This window comes from Strigops habroptila, chromosome 4 (assembly GCF_004027225.2).
Source record: "Strigops habroptila isolate Jane chromosome 4, bStrHab1.2.pri, whole genome shotgun sequence".
Classification (NCBI taxonomy): Eukaryota; Metazoa; Chordata; class Aves; order Psittaciformes; family Psittacidae; genus Strigops; species Strigops habroptila.
The window spans coordinates 30,220,607-30,243,325 of record NC_046358.1 but is presented as its reverse complement, the minus strand read 5'-3'; the positions used below and the strand labels follow the sequence as shown (position 1 = coordinate 30,243,325).

General features: G+C 38.6%; 1 protein-coding gene across 6 annotated transcripts in view; it reads right to left on the bottom strand.

Annotated features, from left to right (window-relative positions):
* Nucleotides 1–20,536, bottom strand: part of PTPN21 (protein tyrosine phosphatase non-receptor type 21) — a 48,478-nt gene extending 27,942 nt beyond the window's left edge. For 2 of the 6 annotated variants that reach the window (XM_030481840.1, XM_030481839.1), the window contains exon 1: nucleotides 15,968–16,046. Coding sequence is in view for 4 of the 6 variants with exons in the window: in XM_030481835.1 (XP_030337695.1) it covers nucleotides 2,111–2,208; nucleotides 4,811–4,980; nucleotides 15,968–16,147 (448 nt within the window). In the remaining 2 variants the exon portion in view is untranslated. Of the gene's footprint in view, nucleotides 1–2,110; nucleotides 2,209–4,810; nucleotides 4,981–15,967; nucleotides 16,341–17,177; nucleotides 17,372–19,886 lie in introns of those variants that run through there. The other 4 variants (XM_030481835.1, XM_030481837.1, XM_030481836.1 and 1 more) reach the window with 4 other exon arrangements.
* Between the last annotated feature and the right edge of the window lie 2,183 nt (nucleotides 20,537–22,719).

The window sequence follows — 22,719 nt, the reverse complement described above, 5'->3', positions numbered from 1 at the left end:
AATGGTTGAGGATGGAAGGGGCCTTTGGAGGTCTAGCCCTAAGCAGGGTCAGCTACAGGACTCTGTCTCAAAGCTCTCTCCGGCCAAATTTTGAATACAGCTGATGGAAACTTCACAGCTTCTCTGGGCAACCTTTTTCCAGCATCTCACCACTCACAACAGAAGACTTTTATCACGTTTAGACAGAATTTCATGTATTTCATCTTGCACCCATTGCCTGAGAAAAGTCTGGCTCCATCTTCTTTACTCCCTCCTGTCAGATACTTAAATTACTTGCAGAATAGTGCCAGCACACTGCTGTAACTTGCAGCTGCACTCAAACACTGCACAGGCACGCAGAAAATGGGACCTAGAAGCCTTCTCAGACTCGGGGGCTTAATAACAGGTTTGATTTTAATAACAGTTTTGAATTTGTGTCATGCCAAATGGCATCTCAAGGAATTTGCCTCTTTTTCTATTTCCAGGAAAAAGCTAGCCAACATTTCAAAGAGAAATAAACCAGTCTAAATTGGAAAAGTTATGTACTAGTCTCACAGGAGAAATTGTGAAACAGCAGTTGGTATGGAACAGCTGCTTCCAGAAATATAAACACAAACCCCAAGAATACATATCCATCCATAACAGTATAATTTTAGAGACATTAGGAAACAAATCTGTATTAAGGATTAACAATTAATATGCAAGTTATTTACGATGAAAGGGGAGCACTTGTGACATGCTACACCAACACAGCACTTGAGATAAAGCAGTGTTTAGAATTAGCCTATGATAATTATTTCAAATACAGATCATTCTTGAAATAAGTTCACCTGAAACAGCAAGCAACTGCTTCTGTTCGTTCACCAGCTCAAATTAACTAACCTACCTGGTACAAGCGACTGCAGCCACTGAAGCACATTAATTTAGACCCTGTGCTTTTTCTGACTTGTTTTTTCACTGTATTATAATCACATACAGTTTCTCTCTTACACGAGACTGAAAAGGAATGTGAAAGCTAAAAGGATAAATATTTTCCATCTGGAAAGAGGATTATATTGAAATATTTCTATAAACAACTCACTGAGCAGAGAGACATTTACACTGTCCAAAGATATGAAAATAACAAAGCAAGATTTTGTCAGTTGAAAACCATTAAATCCTGGTTTAGATTAAACAGATTCACAAATTCATTAAACAGGTTCATTATACAAACAAGGCACTAACATAATTCACCATACTCTACTGGCAACCACATTTTCAAAAAACATTATCATCCTCTTTAATGTGATACTACCAACAAACGTAGAAAGAAAAACCCCAAAAAAACCTTAAGTTGAATGTACTGCCAATGATTTTAAGTCCCTTTCAATTTTGCAAGATTTACATTTGCTGTTACATGTATTGCAATGGCAATCGCTGTGAAGCAATATACAAACACTGAACAAAGCTGCTGCCATTTAGAAACTTTTATTTTGAGAGATATAAGATCTAACAAGCGTGTCAGCAGGGAACACCAGACATGACCAATGCAGACAGACTTAGGACTGGTGGTTCTCTAGTGTCTACTGTATCCCATCTGACCTCAGTCAGGAAAAATAAAGCAGCTATTTTCACGTAGGTATCACAGAAATGGGTCTTCAGGAGCAATTTGAACACAGAAATTGTTAACAGACTTGCATACTAACTTGAAATAATCTTACATGTTAGGATATTTGGGAGAAAAGGTGGAGATACAAGTACTACTGTGCATTCAGATTTGATTATTTAGTAAAACATGTTTGTTTGTTACCATGACAGAATAAAGTGTCTTTATTAACAGAATGAGATGAAAGGTCTGTAAGCAGACAACTAAAGCCTTTGCCCCCAAAGGAACTCCAATGTCTAATTCAAACCAAACTCCATGTTAGATACCTAGGCATGCCTCTGAGGACTGCACAGAAATGCCACAAGTTCAGGGCCACTGATCCCACTGTTCCCCCTCTTCAGCCTATACAAGGAAATTCTAAGGAGCAAGTCTTTCATAACTTACGGAATTCAGTCTTTGAGTGATAAACAGAAAACATGCAATAGAAAATACATGACCAAAGTTCCTAATGCAGCATTAGCTAGTTAGCACAATTGCCTTACTTACCTTGAACAGCTAAGCCAGCCAGATGTATTGCTTGTTCCAATGTGCAAGGAATGTTGCCCTCCAAGATATCTTTCTTTAATTGCAAATAATACTGATACCTACACAGGAAAAAAAAAAAGAAAAAGCTAATATGGTCTTCTTAATTTAAAGAGAATGTAGATAAACATGCCTGCATTTCCTGCTCCTCTCCGCATTCCCCAGTTTGTGTGGAGGGCAATCTTCCTCACCATTCGGACCCACTAGTTCACAGTCTTTGTTAGCTCCTCCCTTAGCTTTCATACATCACTGCACAATCAAATACTGCTATCTCTTGAAACAAAGAATCTCCACAATTTCTATCTACTACCACACCCTAATTTTTTATTATTTTTTTTACCTCTTCTTTAATATTTTTATTATCTCCTCTTTACAATGGTCAGTACACTGGTGGTGTTCAGTGCACTGCTGCTGTACGGCTGCATCCCCTTTCAATAGATCTAACATTGCACACCCCTTCAATCACAATAATAGCTTTCATTTCTGCATTACAACTTCTGAGTATATTTTGTTCTCACTTTCAAGACACCATTTTTTTTCCTTTAATCTGACCTTATCCCGGGTTATCTCTACTATTAGACGTACCATTTGTCCACACACTGAACCATTAGTTTCTTGAATTCTTCTGCCCCTTTCAGCCATCCACAAAACACCCTATCTTGAGCCCAAAACACCAAAAACTTTGCCAAGGACATTGTTCTTCTGTAAGTCTAGTTTTAAAAGCTTCTTAACTTCCTCATATTGTATATTAACTCTTGCAAAGTAAGGCTTTAATACTGAGAACATGAAAGCATTCAGTGATTAGAAGTGTCAGGTGAACTACAAACAAATTTTCATCACGCCAAAAGGCAACTCTCTTCCCTCACTATTTAACCAGCCTGTTAAATAAGGTGACATTTTATAAATACTAGTTAGAGTCTTCTGGATCCTACTACAAAAGAGCAGTGTGCTGTATGACAGTAGTTAACATCCTTATACAACACGCACAAGAACAGCTGGGCCTAAACCCACGCCTTAGAAAAAAGGGAAGGAAAAAGCCACCACATATCGAGGCATTTGAGGAAATAAATCTTCCCAGTCAAGCAGCAGAACATAAGCTCTTTCCATAGAACTGTTATTAAAAGTAAACATGCAGATGAAGAATCTTGACACTACTTCATGATAGTACAAATACGATCCCTTTTGTCTATGACATTTCCATTTCCTGGTATACATTAAACATAAAATTCTCTTAAACAAGCTCAATCTCATTTATATTGAAAAGGCATGAAAAAACCCCACAGATTTCTGAAACTAATCACTATTGTAAATCAAAGCAAGTACCATCCTCTAGGACTTCAATATAAGGTTGGCAAATGAATTCCTGCTTTCTACACGGCAACACACTGCAAAATTGCTATTAAAGCTTCAGCATAAACATTATATTCTTTAATGCCAGAGGAGAATATGCAAGGTTTTTCCAGCAACGTAGTATTCAATGCAACACCACAACATGAATCTTACTGTAATGCATCCTAGCATACCAACAAGTACAGAACCTGAACCAAAGATTTAAAAAAGTCAAAAGAATTTTTTTTAAGCCAGTAAAATTGCTAAGAAAAAGCCCCAAACTTAGTATTTTCTAGAAGAAAATATTCTTACAGAAATTACACATAAAAAAAAAAAAAACCTAAAGCTGTCAGGCATTGAGCAATACATTACAGCATCAGTGTCTGCATGAAGAGGATTACCTCCCTGAAAAGCTTCCATATCACAATTAGTGGGAAAGCTCTCTGGAAAGGTATTCTAGCCCCAGAGTATATAAAGACAGTTTCATGTAACAACAGAATAAATTAAACTGGAAAGGACCTCAGCGATCATGTGGTTCAACTCCCCACTCAGAGTAGGGCCAGCTTGAAGTCACCAGCTTGGATGGGTTAATTAACACAAGCACAGATTTCTGAAATAACAAATATATGTTTGTAATCCAGTTACTGGTCTTGTACTCATTTGCCTGTTAAAAATAATAATTAAATCAGAGCAACTATACACATTAAGGTCACTACAAGGCAATATATAGGCCCATAGGAATAACAGGCTACTATATATGCTCAATTTTACTTTCCTTCTGCAGTCAGCACCACTTCTGTGATGTTTCCCAAATTCACAGTAGAAATGGATATACAATATCAAAGCTAACATCCTTATTGCACAGTGATACACAAAAAAAAAAAAAATCACAAGCTGAAATTTAGCCTGTAGTTTGCCAATACATTGTACTGAATGTACATAAAGTACTGAAAGCAAAATAGAGGCAAGAAGAGCTCAATAAAATCTGCATGTGCTTTCTGCAGGATGGATGTCTCCAAAAACAACATATGGCTCTTCAAAACACCGACAAAAAAACCCCAAAAAAACCAAAGACAAACATAAAGGGACTAAAACAATTAAAAGTCTAACCATGCAAGTATGCCTACTACTGAAAACAGTTTTCAATGCATTTCTAAGATCACAAATTTTAAATATTCAAAGGGGTAATAAATATGCAGTTTGAACATAAATTCTGCCTAAAGTAATAATTTCCACTTCTGTAGAGGTGTGAGTGGGGGAAGCAGGCAATTTTTAAATAAGCCATACATTTCAGAATGTTGAAAGCAAAACTACAGACACATGTATGAAGTTTACCTGGTAATCTCCTGCTGAAGCTGAGAAACAGTAGGCACATAGAACACTACTCCAAAATACACAGTCGGCTCTAAAGCGTATTTGTCCAGCTGCTTTTTCAGAGGCTTGTCCAAATCTACCCATCTGCGCTGATTCTGCTTGTTATAATACCACAGACTGAAATACGTAATCTGAAAAAGAGGCATTTCGATGATGAAAAAGTTTATATTGACATATTAGATAAAACATATTGCATGAAAGTCTTCCTGCTCAGAAATAAAGGTTTTAAAACACTAATCCTATGGGGTTTTGAAAACTCAGAGAACTGGAGAGACATTTAGTATCAAAAGCAGACTACTTCCAGATAAGCAATCCATGTACATAAGGTCACCCCACCTAAAAAATTACCAAACCTACTCTTTTATTTGCAAACAGCCCCTGAACCTCTTGTGACAACTCACAGGGATTAGTAGTAAGCATTTACATGTGACAGGAAAACTATGGGAAGTGAGAAAGGCAAATAGAAAATGACATTGGACAGTGTGAGAGCAAAGAATGGCTTCTCTGGGGCACTGGCAAGAAGGGTCACATGGGATGGCAAAGGACAAAAGAGCACAGGACAGCTGGTCAGTCAAAGACAAGCTCATTGAAGCACATGTATGGCTCATTCCATGAGCAAGATGATGTCCAGATGCAGCAGCAAGCTACCTTGCCTGAGCAAGCAACTCTTCACCAAGCCAAAAACAAAATACAGTATGTAGTGGAAAAGATTGCCCCAAGAAGCTGAGGGATGTCTATCCCTGGAATGCTGAACTCCCACTGGACAACATCTTGAGCTACACAACCTAAATTTGATTAGATTTCTGAGAAGGAGTTTGGACAAAAGTATTTTCCTATCACTCAAAACCTAACATTTTTCATTTTTATCACTCATAACCTAAATTTTCCTAACACTGCAGAGCCACTCAAATTTAAACTGTTCAAACTGATTAAAGTCTGCTCCCGAAGTATTTATTTCACTCAGTTCTGGACCAGCAAACAGATTTGGACTGGAAAATACTCCTGTCATTATCATAGCAAAACTAGAAATCGTAATTTCAAAGTTTTTAATTGAGGGAGGGAGATAAAAGAATGCTATGAATTACCAATTACATCTGTAGGCATTTACATGGGAATTCTCCAAGTCCTTGCTACATTGTTATATGTAGAAATGGTAGAAATACCAACACCTTTAATCCAACACTTCATATATTTTCAGATGTTTTTAACTTCTACAAAATAAAGCTATCAAGGATGAAGTTTTATAAAACAAAGGACTGTTCATCACAGTGATTTTTTTACATCAATAATTTCTATTAATTAGACTTTGAAAAACTGTCTACCTTGCAATTTACTGTTGTTTTCCCAGAAGCTTTAGCATTTTAATGCTTTGTGGAGCACAGATTTGAAATTCACTGGGGAGCCACAGCTGGTAGTAGAGAAAGGCCACTTTAGTACTTTCCTGTGAAAACTTGCCTATACACACATCTGAAAAATTCATGTACATACATCCTCTTACTTTATAGTCTGAACGGGATGAAAAGTCTACCCTCATGGGCTTCTGGCTATCCCTTACAGCTCCGACAGGCTGACTATGAATGTAACAACCACGACATAGGCAGGTATGCTACATCCCAAGCTTCGAGGACAGCAGGGAAGTCAGTGCTCCGTATCAGCACAGATCATAAAATAATTTTGGGCACAAAAATCAAGGTTTAGCATTAAATTAATAAAAGCTTTTATTCCATAAACCATTTTCTCTGGGAAATTAACAAAACTGGAAAACTGGAGCCAATTCCAAGGCACCATGTTCTTTTGACATTGCATCCTGGCAAAACGTACTCTTTTGCTCCTCTCTAATTTAGCATCAACACAGTTTTAGGTGATTGTTGGCAGGTTTTGGTGGGTTTTTCCCCAATGTTAAAAAAAAAAAAAATCCTCTAAATTAAAATTACTGTTACCATGTAATCACAAAAACAGTACTCAGAAGATATCAAAAAAAATGTTAGGATGAAATGTGCTCATTTAACCTTAATCGAGATCCCTTCTGCAAACTCTAAGACAATTCTGTTCCTATTTGATAAAAACGCAGGCTGTAATACAAAAATTATATTGAAATAGAACTGCTCATAGAAGAAAAAAGCAGTTTTTCAGTGTAGTGGAAGATAGGACAAGGGGTAATGGCTTTAAACTAGAAGAGGGTAGACTCTGGTATCTGGAGAAAAGGCAGAATGCTGATGTATACAAAATAGTTTCATGCTTGGGAAAGTTTAAAAATCACCATATAGAAACAGACTATATTCCCACATCACAGAGTTCTCTTGTAAATCTAATCTTACAAACCAAATTTTTCACAGGTGGACACTCCGTGTTCTTTACTTCTGAATTCTGAAACCAAGGACCAAATTTAAGAAGTCATAAACACCTCCAGTTTCAAGAGGATAAAAGGAATATGGCTTTGTATACAAATACTATAAACAACACTGTTTTCTAAATTTCTCAGTCCAAGTGCATGAAGTTTGCTGATACCTTGGATAAAATTTGATTTTATTTGAGTGCTTCAATCTGCCAACCATAAAGTACAGTGTGTGGTAATCCCTATCACCCCACAAAGATATTGAGAAGACAGTATCTTAAGATTCCTCAAGATGTTAGGAACTATAACAGTAGTACCAAACAAGCTCCATTGCTAAAGAAATACTATGTTAACTGTAACATCATACACTGAAAAGGATAAAATGTACCAAATGACTAGTCCTCAATCCTTCCTCAGACTGAATGAGGAAAGGAATGCATGCAAAAAGTTGTATTTCTTTTTCATTACAAGACTGTTACCATCATGTGCACAATCACAGGAGCCAAAGTCAGACTGTGATGCTGACATTCTGTAACTTCCAAGTGTTATAAATGTAAAGTATATATAATGCAAGATGGTAAATAAGTTAGAAGACCAAAAAATAAAAATAACAGTTCACCTATATGCCATGAGCTACTTGATCTCACTCGCTAGGAAGAGATCAAAAAAGAAAGCCTACTGTGCTGCCCCAGCCCACCTGCGCAACAGATCAACCGCATCAGCCCTGGGCTGAGTGCGACCCGAAATGCTGAACCACAACCTTCTGGGTGAGTGCAGAGGCCATGGTGGAGACTGAAACTTAAGGGAAACAGCTACGGAACCACAGAAGCACACCAACAAAGCTAAAAGACTCTCTGACGTAAGATACTCCTGGTTCTGTACCCGGAAGTCTAAACTGATGTAGAGCCTATTTTTACCGCATGATGATCGTCTACACTGGTCTGTTTCTTTAAGACTTTTTCTTGCCTATGCACAGCACAGTAATTACTGGCACAACAGACTAAGAAAAATGTTTCTGCATTTAAAATATTCTCTGGAATCCAGCATATCTTTAAATAAGATTTTTGTGCCACAGTATTTCCCTTACAAACTCCCCCAGTCTGGACTATAAAAATAAAATGAAAGCCAAGCAAAACACTATGGACCAAAGCCTATCTTCTGACTTGCATGCAAACCTTTTACTTGACTTCAAGGGCAGAATTTGATCTTGTGAGTTTTCAGAGGAGCTTATGCACCCTAGAATATTCGCACTGATTAAAATAGAATCCATTTTTATTCATTGCTAAAACATTTTATTATTAGCAGCTCAGGACAACACCCAATGCTAAAAAGAATGTTATGACATAACTCTTAAAATATGTTAAGCTGTTAAGATTAACACTACTTTGAGGTTCATTTATTTTAGTGACTTATTCATGACCCAACCCCTCCAAAGAAAATCAAACAGAAATAAAGACAGCATGTAATTTCTGCACAGTTACTTTCTATCTAGCGGCTTTCTGTCACTACAGACAGGAATAGTAAGCATTTTTTGCATGAAAGTTTAAGAGTCATGAAGAATGTAAAACTACCAAAAGGCCAACACAAGTTTGGTGGGTATGGAGCGATTTCATCTATGAAGTAAAACAGATCTCCTAAGCTAAGCAAAGGAGCTTCGTAAGGTATGAATACCACAAAACTACATTACTGTAGGCAGCTATACTACATCTTTCAGCATGATACGTGATGAGAGGCAGAGAAGTGGGGCTGATCAGTCCTAAGATGCTAAAGTAAAATCTTACTGTGGAGTTCAATTGCCTAAGAGCAAGGTATAGAGAATAAAGAGCCAGACTCTTCCCGGAAGTACTCGCTGCAAGTATGAGAGGCACCGGGCACAAGCTGTAATGTGGGAAATTCCAATTAGATCAGGAAAAAATTTCACAAGACTTGCCAAACACTGGAACAGGTAGTCTAAGAAGGTGTCAAATCTCTATCTTAGGAGGCACTCAAACTGAGCCACCTGATCCAAGTTGGCCTCTCCGAGCAGAGGGTGGGATCATGCAACCCTCAGACGTCCCTTACAACTCAAACTATTACGTGATTCTATGTCATTATAGAATTGGTGTTGATAAAGAAAAACAGCTGGCTCAGAAATTCTTGGATGTAAATTAAATAACACTTTTTAAAAAAAGAAAGTGTTATTTTTTACAAATCAATTAAAAACTGGGCTTTAAATCTCCAAATTTTCACCAGTTTCCACATCCATTGAGCATAGTTTGCTGTTCCTCATCTGTTCTGTAATTTAAAATTGAATCAATGAGATAGTCCTTCTTTCCTATACCAACCGCCTGATATTAGTGCTGCATTTTGGCTTATTTTCCTCAATGGGGATCAGCCTCATCCCTAATATAATTCCATTTTGGCTCTAATCTAAACATAATTTGATGTATCAGTTATTCTGATAAGCACTATAAAATAAAATGTTTTAATATAGGATCTAAGGGTCTATTTTGGTCACAGTTTACAATATCTAGAAATGAAATAAAAATGACAAATATGTATACACCATATATAAAACGTGTAATGTTCTCACTTGAGCTTAACAGCACCTATTATGATCCTCAAACTTGATTGGGCCTTCCTTTTTTTTGGAAGTATTATCTAAAGAAAAAGTTATGTTCTCTAGGATTTTGAGAAAACACTACTGCGTAGTGGATCTTAAAAAAAAAAAAAAGAAAAAATCTATAAAACTCTATAAAACCTCAAGACTAAAGGACAAAAAAACCCAATCGCCTTTTGTGGATGGAAGCAGGGAGTACACACAGACTTTACCACACATTCCCCGAGGCATAACAATGCTTAAAGTTTACTTCAAACTTATGTATAATTATATATTTCCCAGCTAATTTCCATATCCATATTATTAATCTTACAGAGCATCTCTCAGGTTACAAATAGACTGGAAAAGAGAATTGTTTTCAATAAAGTGCCTTTTAATTAATGCAATCTGCCACCTGCCTCAAGCGTACAGTGACCTGAGGAATCACCATCCTAAAATTTGAGGCAAGAAATGAAAAAGAAAACAATAACAGGGTTTACAGAAGATTGCAATCAAAATATATTTTCAGCCTTTTCCTCTTTCACACTGATACATACAAATAAAACAAGCCATAAGACTCTCCTGAACGGAGTGCTGAAAACACCTTCTCATTATCAAAGGATAAGCACTGCAGTTGGACTTAAAAAATCTCAGTTAGCCCAAGGGCTCCACTGTGTCTAGCTTTATTATATGCTTGGATATAAAACAGCTCCTGCCATCAGGATATCACAGTTTAAATAAACTTCATGCAGAAGAACTGGGTCAATAATTTTGTACTGTGCACAACTGCCAGATACTAAGTGAAAGCTTTACCCTACACCCAATGTTAAGAACTATAGAAGGAGACAAGAAGCCTTGAAAATTCTCCAGAAACTCCACTCTTATCACAGCAGACAACCTCCTCCACAAATCTTCCCAATCTCTAGGGGAGAAAGGATTTGGAGCAGCCTGGACTGGCCAGTGTACAAGGTCCAAGACTTCCTGGAAGTGGTGGAAAAAAACCCGTGAGTCTTGCCAGGTACCAGCCACCGAGTGGAAAGTTGCACTCCTCTACATACTACCACAACCAATTCCTCTTGCAGAAAAAGGAGGACTGCTGGCTAGCTTCACAAAACCCCCTCTCTCTTCCCCATCTTGAAGCTACTCACTTTAGGGTGCTTTTGTTTACGCAATTTTTATTGTTCGAGTACCAACAAGATCTTCAACTGTAGCTGCAGGGTAGCTAAACGAATACAGAGAGAAATCTGTCTTAAGTCATAATACTTTCATAATGGAAACTTTTTTCCAACACACATGCACACCTATTTTGTCCTAGCTACTCCAATATAAGTTTCCTAAATGCCATTTAAATGAAGCAATTGCCAACTATAGCTTAAAGCAAACCAGCAAGGATACAAAATAAACAAAATCAATATTTTGCCAGGTAATCTGATATATTCTAATGTATTCCAATCAAAACGTTGCACAAACCACAATACACTGTTTTACACCCTGCAAATATCTTGAATGAACGGTCTTCTGATAGGCAAGGCAGATTCCATTCATCAGTACATTGACAAAGGTAAAGCGGCTAATTTACAAGCTGAAGAGCAATACCTTACAGTGCACAGAAAACATTGTATCCAAGACACATTTTAACCTCTTGCAGAAACAGCTCAGTTGTCAAGAAATGTAGAAACATACTTCTTTCAAAAATCATGTTACTTTTTCCTCACCACTGTCCAAGGCTCCAAGAAGGGTGGACTCGGGTATCTGCTTTTGACTCATGCTTTACACAGCACTGACATTAAACAGAGTACCATTTCCCATTCATCAGAAGCTTAAATTTTCATTGCTTTACAACCGGGAAAAGCAAAATTTCAAAGTAGTAAAAAAATACTAAACAATAAACTGATATCTTTGCTTCAGAAGAAAACCTCTTCTGTCAAAATTAGTACAGAACTGTACAGCAATATACAGACAATGAAAAAATTGAATTATGTAGCACATTCAAATTTTGACCTAACTTTAAAAAAAAAGCCAAAGAAATGAGGGGCAAGGTGTCCAAATTGCCACTACTGTTTTCATGGAAAAACCTTAATTTCGTGCTGCTCAGTGCAGTACCACCAAGTGCAAATCCTATACCTGCTTGTATAGCATTTTTCCTTCAGGAAAAGGAAGAACTACAACAATTGCCCTGAGGCGATTACTGATTTTTGGCTGACTGCTTCATCCTTCGATTTATCTTGGTTCCTAAATAACAATTACAGAACGCATAATTAATGCATGTTTTCGATGGAGTCAAGTTTGCTTCTTAATAAAGTATTTTAATCTTTTAAATTAATTAGATTACACACTGAAGGTCTGCATTTTTATACACATTTCTCCATGACAATTTCTCCATTTCTAATTTGAAGGAAAATTTGGTTCAGAGAGGCAAGCATAGCAGGTCAAGTATGAGCACTGCTTCTCTTCTTTCTCCAAGCATTAGCTAAAATTTTGTCAGACTTTGACACAGGGCACAAACGTAAACAGTGATCCTTCTGTCACAACTTGGCCCAACTTTTATTTGCCAGTCAATATGTTTACTGATCTATATTAATGTAAGAATATTTATGGTTGCACTTGGTCTTATTTTAAAAACTCTTTACATATGCAAAACACATTTAAGAAACCACCACGCTAAATTAAAGGTATTTTTTGTGTTTTCTCCAAACAAGAGCTGGTATTTTAGAAGTTTTACAGCATAGTTCAAGCATTTCTGAAGCATAAATTTCTGTTTCAGAACTTCAAAGTTATGCAGGCTCCGGATAACCTTGATTCCTTCTTCCCTATTCATGTCCAAAACAAACACAGGAACTTGCATATGCACAATACATACTTTCCACAGAAGTTCCCTACCATTAGTTCTTGTACTTGAGCCCAAATCTCTACACAGTAGAGGCAGTTAAGTCAGACTCTGCTTGTACACAGCTGCAGAATTTGCCCCTTCTTTTTGGTTTAGAAGTGTTATTAGAAAACAAATAAAAGAAGATCCAGCAAGAGAGGTAGATCACTTGTAACATATCCTGCCAAACATCCTATAGATATCTAGCTGTATTAACGTTAAAAAAGAAAAAAATCTATATGTTCAAGTATTTAATTTGCATACTTATGCCCTAGATGCAAGATGAGCAGTGTTGCACATACTTTTTAAGGTAGTTAACAAACAAAGCTCTCAGCAGTTTTTCAAAACTTGTAATTCCAGAATGGTTTTCCGCAACAAATACAGCTTTCTGCATAAATCAAGTTTGGTTATAGTTCTCTCACAGGATGAAAGACAGGCTGTGCTACAAAGGGTAAGTAACTTATGTTCGCTCTTCCCTTTGGCTTCTTTCCCCAATTCCTCAGTAAAAGAGCTGGATTGCATACCCACTGCTGATGAGTCACATTCTGGGAATACCAGATGTTGTTCTTAGTTTAATGCATTCATTTCACTTTTCTGTAAAGTTTACCATTCAGTAAAAAAATAAAATTGGCAACATACTTAGGACTTCCTAAACCCTAACAATGTGTCCATAATAGTATAGTTCTTTTAAACTGAGAAAAATCAAAAGAAAACTAGTGTTTGGCCACACAAAGCTAATATAAGACTACTCATTTACATAGAGATCTGTTAAAACAATTATCTTAAGGATGTCACAGCATTAAAAACAAGCCATTCAATTCACTGTCCAAGTTCAGTAACTGCAGACTACATCAGAAAGTGATATGCACAAATTTTCAGCATTCAATGTGTAAAAAGGTAGAGATTCCCCTCAAACCTCCTGCAGTAAACTGCTTGCAAGGTGCATGGGAACCGCGTGTCATAACTGTGTAGCCCATATACAGTAATCTGAAACTGGTGCCTTGGCGTTCATAACTGCGTTAAGTCTCAGTATTCAAATAAGCAGTCACACTTTCATGTCTAACACTTTGAATTCACACTTATAAGGGTGCTTAGTGCATTAACAGTATGCAACATCTTAAAGAAAGTACTTAGTATTTTATAGTGTCAAAGTCTAATGTTGTTCCTGCAGATTCAAGCAAAGTGCTGAGCAGATTTTTCTTTCCAAAATCTTTCTACTAAGCAAGCAGTCAGGAATGATCCATTATCTGCCTGGTAAATCTGACTATTTAAAGGCAGAACAACATTTTTTGAATGCAAGCTCTGGAAAGTAATTTATATCCCTATTTTCCATTCCCTTTTATTGCAACACATTTTCCTGCCAAAATAATCCACGCAAGAATGCATGACTGAAGGAATCTGCTCAGAGTTCAACAGTGTACTGTCAACTCCCTCAGTCTGATGTATGACTCTTAATTGAGGGAATTGCCATCTTTTTTTTTTAAAAAACAGATTTTTAGGAGTAGCTCCAAAGAAAGAAGATAATGAAGAATAGCTGAAAAAACCTGCATCTCCAACGCTCTGTGACTAGTTCAGTGAAAGCTAGCAGTCACCATTTGGGAAGACAAAGCCTTTGCGTTTTACAAACCAAATATAGCTAAAATTCTTTACCTTCTGTTGACTTGGCAGTGACATCTGAAAGCGGACAGATGAAATTGACAAATTCCATTCACGCAACAATAACTGAATGCTAAATCTATGATATCTGATGTGTTCTAAACAAACACCAAGGCTATGAGAGTAGTTAGATTCTCCCTTTGCTAGAACGAGCAAGATGAAATAAAAAAGTCATACTGTTGCACACTACTGCATTTTTCCAAAATAACTGTACACTGAAAAAAAACTCTGGAGAATCCACAAGAGCGCATATTGAGACTGAAAACAAACACTTCTACATTAATAGATTCAAATCTATTTCTCTTATTTATTATTCTCCAATCAGAAAAAAAAATCTGAAAACAACTGACTATATATAGCACTTCCTACTAAGAAATCCTACAGTAACCATGCCATTTACAGTAATAAAGATTTGCAGGATTGAGTCCTCAATTTATTTGTGCAATATTTGAGCAAGGTTACAAGCAGTTGCCATTGTTTGACAATGAAAATATAACATTTCAAAAAATCATAGTTATTAGACAACAATTAGTCTCATGATGACTCGTATTTTGGTTATCCAAGTCTAGGGTTTCCATCCTGTATTTGAAGTCCATATTCAAAACACCATTATACGGCAGACCATGTAACAGCAAAAGCATCTTTTTCAGAACCATGTTAGCAACACTAAACTTTTATTACAAGTTTTCTCCCTCCTGTCCACCGAAAGTGCACATGCTGTCACAGTTTAATGACTACAAAATAACTAAACCTTTTGAGATTCAAATGGGAAAGTGGGAAATGTCAGTTTACACAGGATCAAGAGCATTCAACTACTGCAATCAAACCCACCTGTGCTTAACAAAACTATAAAACACTGACATTGGTTGGTATGTTGGTAATCTATGTAGATTTCCTTAAGCAACATTTTGCAACACAACATTTTAAAAGTAATTCGCTCAATACAGATGTATGAATAATCACTAAATGTGTGGGAGAACAGCAAATTTCACTTGCAAAAGGATCCTTCAAAATATCAAGTTAGGAATTGGGGGCGGGAAGGTTACGCAGATTCGTACAAATTTAACTGGTGCAAATCATGTTTCCTCATGAGGCCAGTGCTCAATCTAAATGACCATATGTTTGCTCCAAGGCAGTGTCTGCAAACATGTTTGTGGTATTTGAACAGGTAATACAAACAGTTGGTCACTGGTACGCTTATCACATTTTGCGCTTTAGGTTCTTTTTACAGCTCCAATCCATCAGGAAAAAAAAACCAAACATGTACACAAACACCACTCTCTTTCGTACCCTTAGCTAAAAGTTGTCTCAAATCTTGCAGTAATTCTTAACCGTGTTGCTTAGGCAGAAAATTCCTTTTTGTTGCTTTGTGGTTTTGGTTTTTTTTAACAGCATTTTCAGCATTGTCAGATATAAAAAACTGTTGCTTTGTTTATCACTCTAAGCTTCTATTCACTGCCATTTCTCACATGTCCTCCCTTTGGGCACTCCCTAGCTCTGTAACGTAAGTTTTGCAACTGTTCTAGAGCAATTGAAATTCCCATCAAGACCAGAAGGTGACAGAAACACGGGGAACACAGGGTAGCTAATGCTAGACTGACTGCCCCAAATGGTAAGGATTCACCACATAGGTCATCTAGCACCAGAGACAAAAATCACACCTTCGCTCAACAGTTTGCTTACCTCCCGCAATTCCAGCCTCTGAGCCACTGCTTCCAGACTTTCCTGGCCTGTGCTTTCCACCGACAGTGTGAACTCCACAAATTCATTGTCTAGCAGCTGGATGCGAGCCACCAAGCAACTTTTGCTGGATACTGTGTAACGTCGAGTTCGTTTCAATTTTAACCCAAAAGGTAGAGGCATCTTCCTTCTCCCCCAGGGATGGTTACTGATAAAAAGCTACTATCACCAGGACCTTGAGAGGGACAAGCAGCCAACTCCTCTCAAAAGGCAAGGAGCTGTAAAGTCTCCAGAGATCAACCAGCAGCAGCAGTATCCATTAAAGACAAGCAAGTTTTCCACCAAGAGACAAGTAGAAGGGGCATCCACTACAGTCCTAGTAAGGGTCGAAAGAGAAAGAGAATAAACACAAGAATTAGAAACACTTTGACTGAAAGGGGAGTGGTAACACGGGGAAAACAACATGTATATTTTTTCTAAATCTAACTAATCAGTCTACTTCTCCAAAATGCAGAGCTGTTATGCATTCAAATAACGAAATAAGCACCAGAGTTTCTGGTTTTTCCACAGACGACACCGGTCTTTGGCAAGTTAATTCTTTTTTTAAACTCGCAGGTGAATAATGAGCCTTAATCAAATGTGGCTTCAATGTCTTAAAATATGTATTTCTAAACTGATTCAGTATTTAAATGAAATACGTCTACGAAGTCCATGTTGCCTAAGGTATTTCTAATACTGAACAAAGCTGTTTTCTTTAAGCGCAGATCTGGCAAACTGGGTTGTTTTCCAGGGCAGACTGGTGCACAGCCTCAGCCGCTATCCCTTGGATTAAACACCAACCCAAGCCCCATAAACGATTAAGGAAAAAAACAGAAAGGCAGGAAGAGAGGCATTAAAGCTTACATCTCACCTATTTCCTACCAGACAATTAAAACCCAATTCCTCCCATTTTCGCTGCACTACAGCTAGCTGCACTATTATTTCTTAGGCTGAACTGCTGTGTGATGTTTCGGGTTATGCTTTGCCTCGCCAAGAGAACATGTGAATTCCGAGAACCACTTATTTCCTAGTTTTTCCTTGAAAAGCATACTTATTCCCAGTCGAAAGGCAGCCACCCACTTCCCCACCTTTGGCAAACACCTCCACGCCTCCTCTCCTGTCAACTCCTTAATAGGCAAGCTTCGCCCTTCTCCTCTTTCAGGTGTTTTCTTACCGCGTGCGCCCCAGCCTAGGAAATCTGTCACTCGTACTAGGGCTGGTTTTCAGCAGGGAACGAGAAATAAAAACATTCGCTAAATACGGGGGGGGGGGTCCGCAGGAGTCCGTGTGGCGAGAGCGGTCTACAGCGAGCCTGGGCACTGACGTGAAAGCGCTTCACACACTTGAGGTAAAGCCGCCACCGCATGAGGTATGGGGGGGCCGAGAGGGGCCCTCCCTGCGCCGCCACCAGCTCCACGTCGGGCCGGGCAGCGGCTCCCAGGCGCCCAAGCAGGCGCTCGCCGGCCCGCGCTGAGCGCACACGGCAGGCCGCGCCCCGCGCCGGAGGAAAGCTGCCCTTCCTCCCGTCACTTAGCTGCGGCGGGCGCGGGGAGCTCCGCACGGGGACCTCTAGTGGCAGCGCCGCACCGCCTGCATGGTAAAAGAGAGCAAGGAACCACCCACGGTTTGTTGTGGTTTGTTTTCGTGTGTTTTTCAGGCTGGTATGCATTAGTAGCACATTTTAAAGGGCGTCATTTGATTTCTGAAGGCTCTTAGAACTATCAGACAGGAATAATATGAGCGGGGGAATCAGAATAAGCAGTCTTCCTAGCACACCTCTTTTTAAACTCAAAGGTACAGCTATAAACAGATGGAGAGCCTCATGCTACTCGTATATTTATATACATAGAAATTTAATGTTATTCAACACAACTGTAAACTCTTTTGATTGAAAGCCTCATATCAGACTCCCTAATCCCTCGTAAACAGCATGGCAAAGATGAAATGAGGCGGAAAGACACTTAAGGCCTAAAATGGGGAGAAAGAGAAGGCAGCGTGGCATTTTTCCTCAATGACATCTTTGCTACCCTACTCCAAAGAATGACCATAGCATATTTCTTAAAGATGTTTCTAACAATCTGGAAGCAGTTCTACCATCCTTCAGAATCCCCATCCTCAACAGATACCACCTAAAATTCCAATTGAATAAAAAAAAAAAAACCCTGACTCAAATACCAGCTCTTTTATTTTTAGATGCAGCTGCAGAATAAATAACAACTGATAGCAACAGGTTTCCCTGAAAAATTTAGGGATACAAAGGGAATCCTCACCTTATTACTCGCTCTGAACTTTGATCCTCCAAATCCTGCCCCCCTGGAGCAGCATGCAGGGAATGCTCTACAGACAGAAGCTTTTCGTTTCCTGCCCACTGCCAGCAGACACTTGCACTGCGTTTATTCCTGACAGCATAACTTTTGGCTGACTGACCTCAGCTCCCGTCCCCAGGGCCCGTTTTCCAATACATTCTTTGCACAGTTACACAGTTTATTCAGTGCTACAGTGATGAGAGAAAACAGCTCACTTTTTGAAAGCTGCAGTCAGAAGTGCAGTCTATTTTAATCTCAGTTTTTATGTAGTACCACTGAATATGAAAGACTTTCAAACTTTTATGCCCCCATCAGGGCCTTAGAAACGTATTCTTAGGGCATGGAAAAAAAATAATCAAAACATTGCTAACCAGATGGTGACCTGACAGTGTAAGTTTCCAAACCATCTAATGCTGACATGAGGCAATCTCAGACTTCCACTTATTTGGCTATACAGACAGGTCACAATGGCAGCATAGGAAGTAAGTTTAGAGCAGAATTTTCAGAATGTGCCAGAAGCACTGTTCAGGTTATGATCTGTTGTTTGCATTTATTGCTCTACTGAGCATTTACCCTAAATTATTTCATTTTACCTAGGTACATGCCTGACAATCTTCATTACTTCTGAAACACATTTATAACACGAAAAACTTAAACTAGCTTCCACTCCATGTTGCAAAAGACCAACTTAGAGTAATTTCTGACATATAACAAATATTGTAGGACAAAGGCAAGTTTGATGAGTAACACTGAGGAACCATTCAGCAACTTCTACTGTGAACCATGCGTACTTCTTGCAAACACAGCTGTGCTGTTTTTATTCAGCACCTGTGCATTCTGCAGTGCTAGGTGCTCTCATATTTGCCTTCTGCATTACTGTAAATTCAGACACATCTGCATTGTTATAAAGCTACTTCAGCAAAAAGGAACCACATACCGCCAGGAGTTACAAAGCCAATTGATGACCTCTACAGTATTTTTTTTTAGTGAGCTTTTATTTAGCAAGCCTGGAATTTTCATGCAACAGCTAAAAATGTCTTTAGTGGCCAAACTTTGTACATTCATATTTCAACACAAACATGTAGTTTCAAAAAAGTTACATTAGAATTTCAGCAACGTGGCTGTGACTGACGCATGGTTACTGAGCACTGTGGTATCTCTCCCCTTTACCTACACCTCCCACTCCTCCCTCAGCAATTAGCATTTTACTTTACGAAGACTTTTTAAACAGCCTGCATGAATTGGCAGCATGCAAAATAAATCTGCAATATGTAATAATGAAAAAGGGTTCCTATTATTTCAAATGCTTAAAGTATATATTTCAGAAATATTTTGGGAGCCAAAAAAAAAAAAAAATCAGAATACTCCACCCTCCCCTTTTACCAGTTAATCTTTGACATGACTCTTGGGCTGAAAGAGCAGTAATTAAGCACATATCTCAAACCTCCCGTACCTCCAGAAGCACAGTTCTACAGCCCTTTTAAAAAGTTAATGCTTGAAACTCTTCAGTCTTAGGGTACAGCTCAGGGAAGATCACATTCTACTTTTTTTTACTGTGCCTGCTGTTTTCCCCTTACCTTGTGCAGCGATCCAAAGACACCGAGTCTCCTTTCACATACGTGTAGCTGTAAAAAACACACAGCGCTCCAAGACTTTTTCTCCCGGAGCCATCTCATCTGTATTCCTCGGGAACTGACTTACTGTGCTTCTCTTGGCCAAAACAGCTGCTATCTCGGCTAACCCACCTTCTTCTCAGATAACTCATAGTGAAAACATTCCTCACTTCCTGTCTCAAAAAACTTGCTCTGGGTATCATTCCACTGGGTAAAGAGCTGGGGGTGGAAGAAAATACTACAACAAAATAAACCTGTGCCAGCCAGCTCTTCGGGCAGCCTCCTTCATGTGACGCTGCGCTGCATGAGCGCAAACTGCATTCTTGGGGGTATTTTCAAATCGCCCGTCCCTGTGTGCCTCTGTGTGTGTGCATTTAATTTCTTTTCCTGGAGGCGTTCCCCTCGCTCTACCCATGCGGAAGGATACGCTGAAAGAATTAAAGCAAAAGCCCGTATGCTTGTAGCCCATTACCTCAGAGAGTTGGAATGCCTGGCAGGGAGAATGTCAGCAATGAACAGCTGCTTCTCTGGCTACAGGGGCATTACAGAAATAGGGGTTACAACAAATAGCAGGCAATCCTTGCTTTTTTTAATCATATGATCATTTATTTTAAGCCTTTCAAATTAAGGCAAATCTCTTACCAAAAATTTTGTTGGTTTTATTTTCACACCACTTAGAAATGTTTTCAAGGTTTAATCCGTATGTGCTGTAGCAAATGACATAGTATGCACATACATATAGGTATGCACATACATGTAGGTATGCACATACATATAGGTATGCACATACATTTATGTCTGCAGCTGAAAAAAATAAGTCCTTGCAAAGTTTAAGCTGTTGGTAATATACACAGCAAGAAAATGCAGACTAAAGACTGATCTTTCAGCCCTTGTCTGGATTTATAACTCCCAGATGTGCCAGTAGAAATTATACCCTTAATAACAACTGTTTTAGCAAGGATTACATATATATCAATTAAGTAATATTTATAATGTTTAACTATCATATAAGGGGCCGCATTCCAGTGCCACAAATATATGGAGACCTCTTTGTGTGTGTGTTTGCACAAGTGTATAATCAGCAATTGTATGCAGTTTGGAATTTTACGTCTCTCCACATTTTGTGAGCCAGGCAACAGTATATACAAACTTGAAACAGGTCAGGGATGAGGAAGAAGGTAAAGTGAGTATGTGAATGCTGACTCATAATTGTAAAACATAGAAAGTGTTTTGGTAACGTAAAGCGCATAAACATGCTACTGTCTGAGCAGGTCTAACCTGCAGACCTACTATGCAAATAGCATGATACTCAGGAGGACACTAATCTCAGCTGAATTATGTAGGTAATTTTGTACTACAATGAATTCTCTTAGACAAGAGTGGTCTTTCCTCAGATCAGGGGAATCTCTTTCCACACACACCCCCATCCGTACATCAGCCATAGTTATGATGAGCAGTCCATAACCCAAAATAATAACTCATTCAGGGGAATTTTATATTGAGTAAAATAAACTAACGTTGAACTAACCTAAACCTCTTCTCTCATGGTATCTGCTACAGGCCAGAACTACAGTTACTTGCCAGAGAAAACTCCAGTACCATGCATGACAAATCCAAGCCATGAAAATTCAGAGTCTAAGAGGCAGCCCCTCCTATTTCTAAACAATTCATACTGGAAACAAGGTCTCAATTCTCTTATCTGTCACATTTCCTATTCTGAATCGAGATCACACCCATTTCCTACCTGATTCCCTGCCTAAGAAGTTTCATTTATTGGAGTTTTCTTACTTTCCACAGTTAGTCCTTGCTGCATTTTCTTTCTTTGCATTTACATTAAAGACAACACCTCACCTTAAAAGAGACAGCTAGGACATTGTCAATGTGCTCTTCCACTGCCTACATTTTCTCCTTTCAAAGCTCACCAAACTTCTATTCCTGAATTAATTTTTTTTTTCCTTCTGCTTCCTATTACCCCAGTTTGTGTCCTGACTTTATAGGTTTCTGCACTTTTTCCATTTTGCCCTACCTCATTTTTTACCTCATCATCTCTCTACTACCTGCTTTGCTCCAACTATCAACTGTAATAAAAAGGACAAAGAGATGAAGGTGTCCATTAACATGTGGTGAACTCTGATAAAGACATATCAAAAAGACAGACAGTGACAGCCTCAGGGCACTTTTCTGTGCTTCTGCTTTTCCCCTTTAGCCCCTGCTCAACACTCATGACATGGGTAGAAAAATCTGTCACTTTTGCTGTACTTTTTACTCTCTTGCTGAAGATTACAGGAGGAAAAATTAATATCTGACAGCTGAATGTTGCAGCCCTTGTTCTAGAAGTACAAAGAAAAGTTTCTGGCTGTTGAGTTGAATACTGCCTGCCCACAGCAGGACAGGGATAAGCCTATTTTGGTTCTTTCTGACATCTTCCCTTCTGGACCAGTTTTAATTTTTTTTTTTCCCCATCCTGGTCCAAGTAGGTGATTGCGGTTGAGTGTATCAGCCAACAGGGTGAAAGCTGACGCAAGTATTCACCTTGTTCTGATTCTGGGAACTCTCTCCAGCATCAGATCTTTGCACTGACCAATAGTAAGATGGAAGGCTGGCAGTGAGCCAAACTGGAAGCAGAATCAGCCACCGTCCAGGCAGAAAAGCGGTCTGCATACATATACTCCTCAGCCTAGTGTGGAGTTACCCATTTGTGTTAAACACACAGGCAGGATAATCCAGAAACTACGAGTTAAAGGGGTATTCCCAGGCTGCTGAAACAATGAAGAAGTCATGTGGAAAATACCTCGAT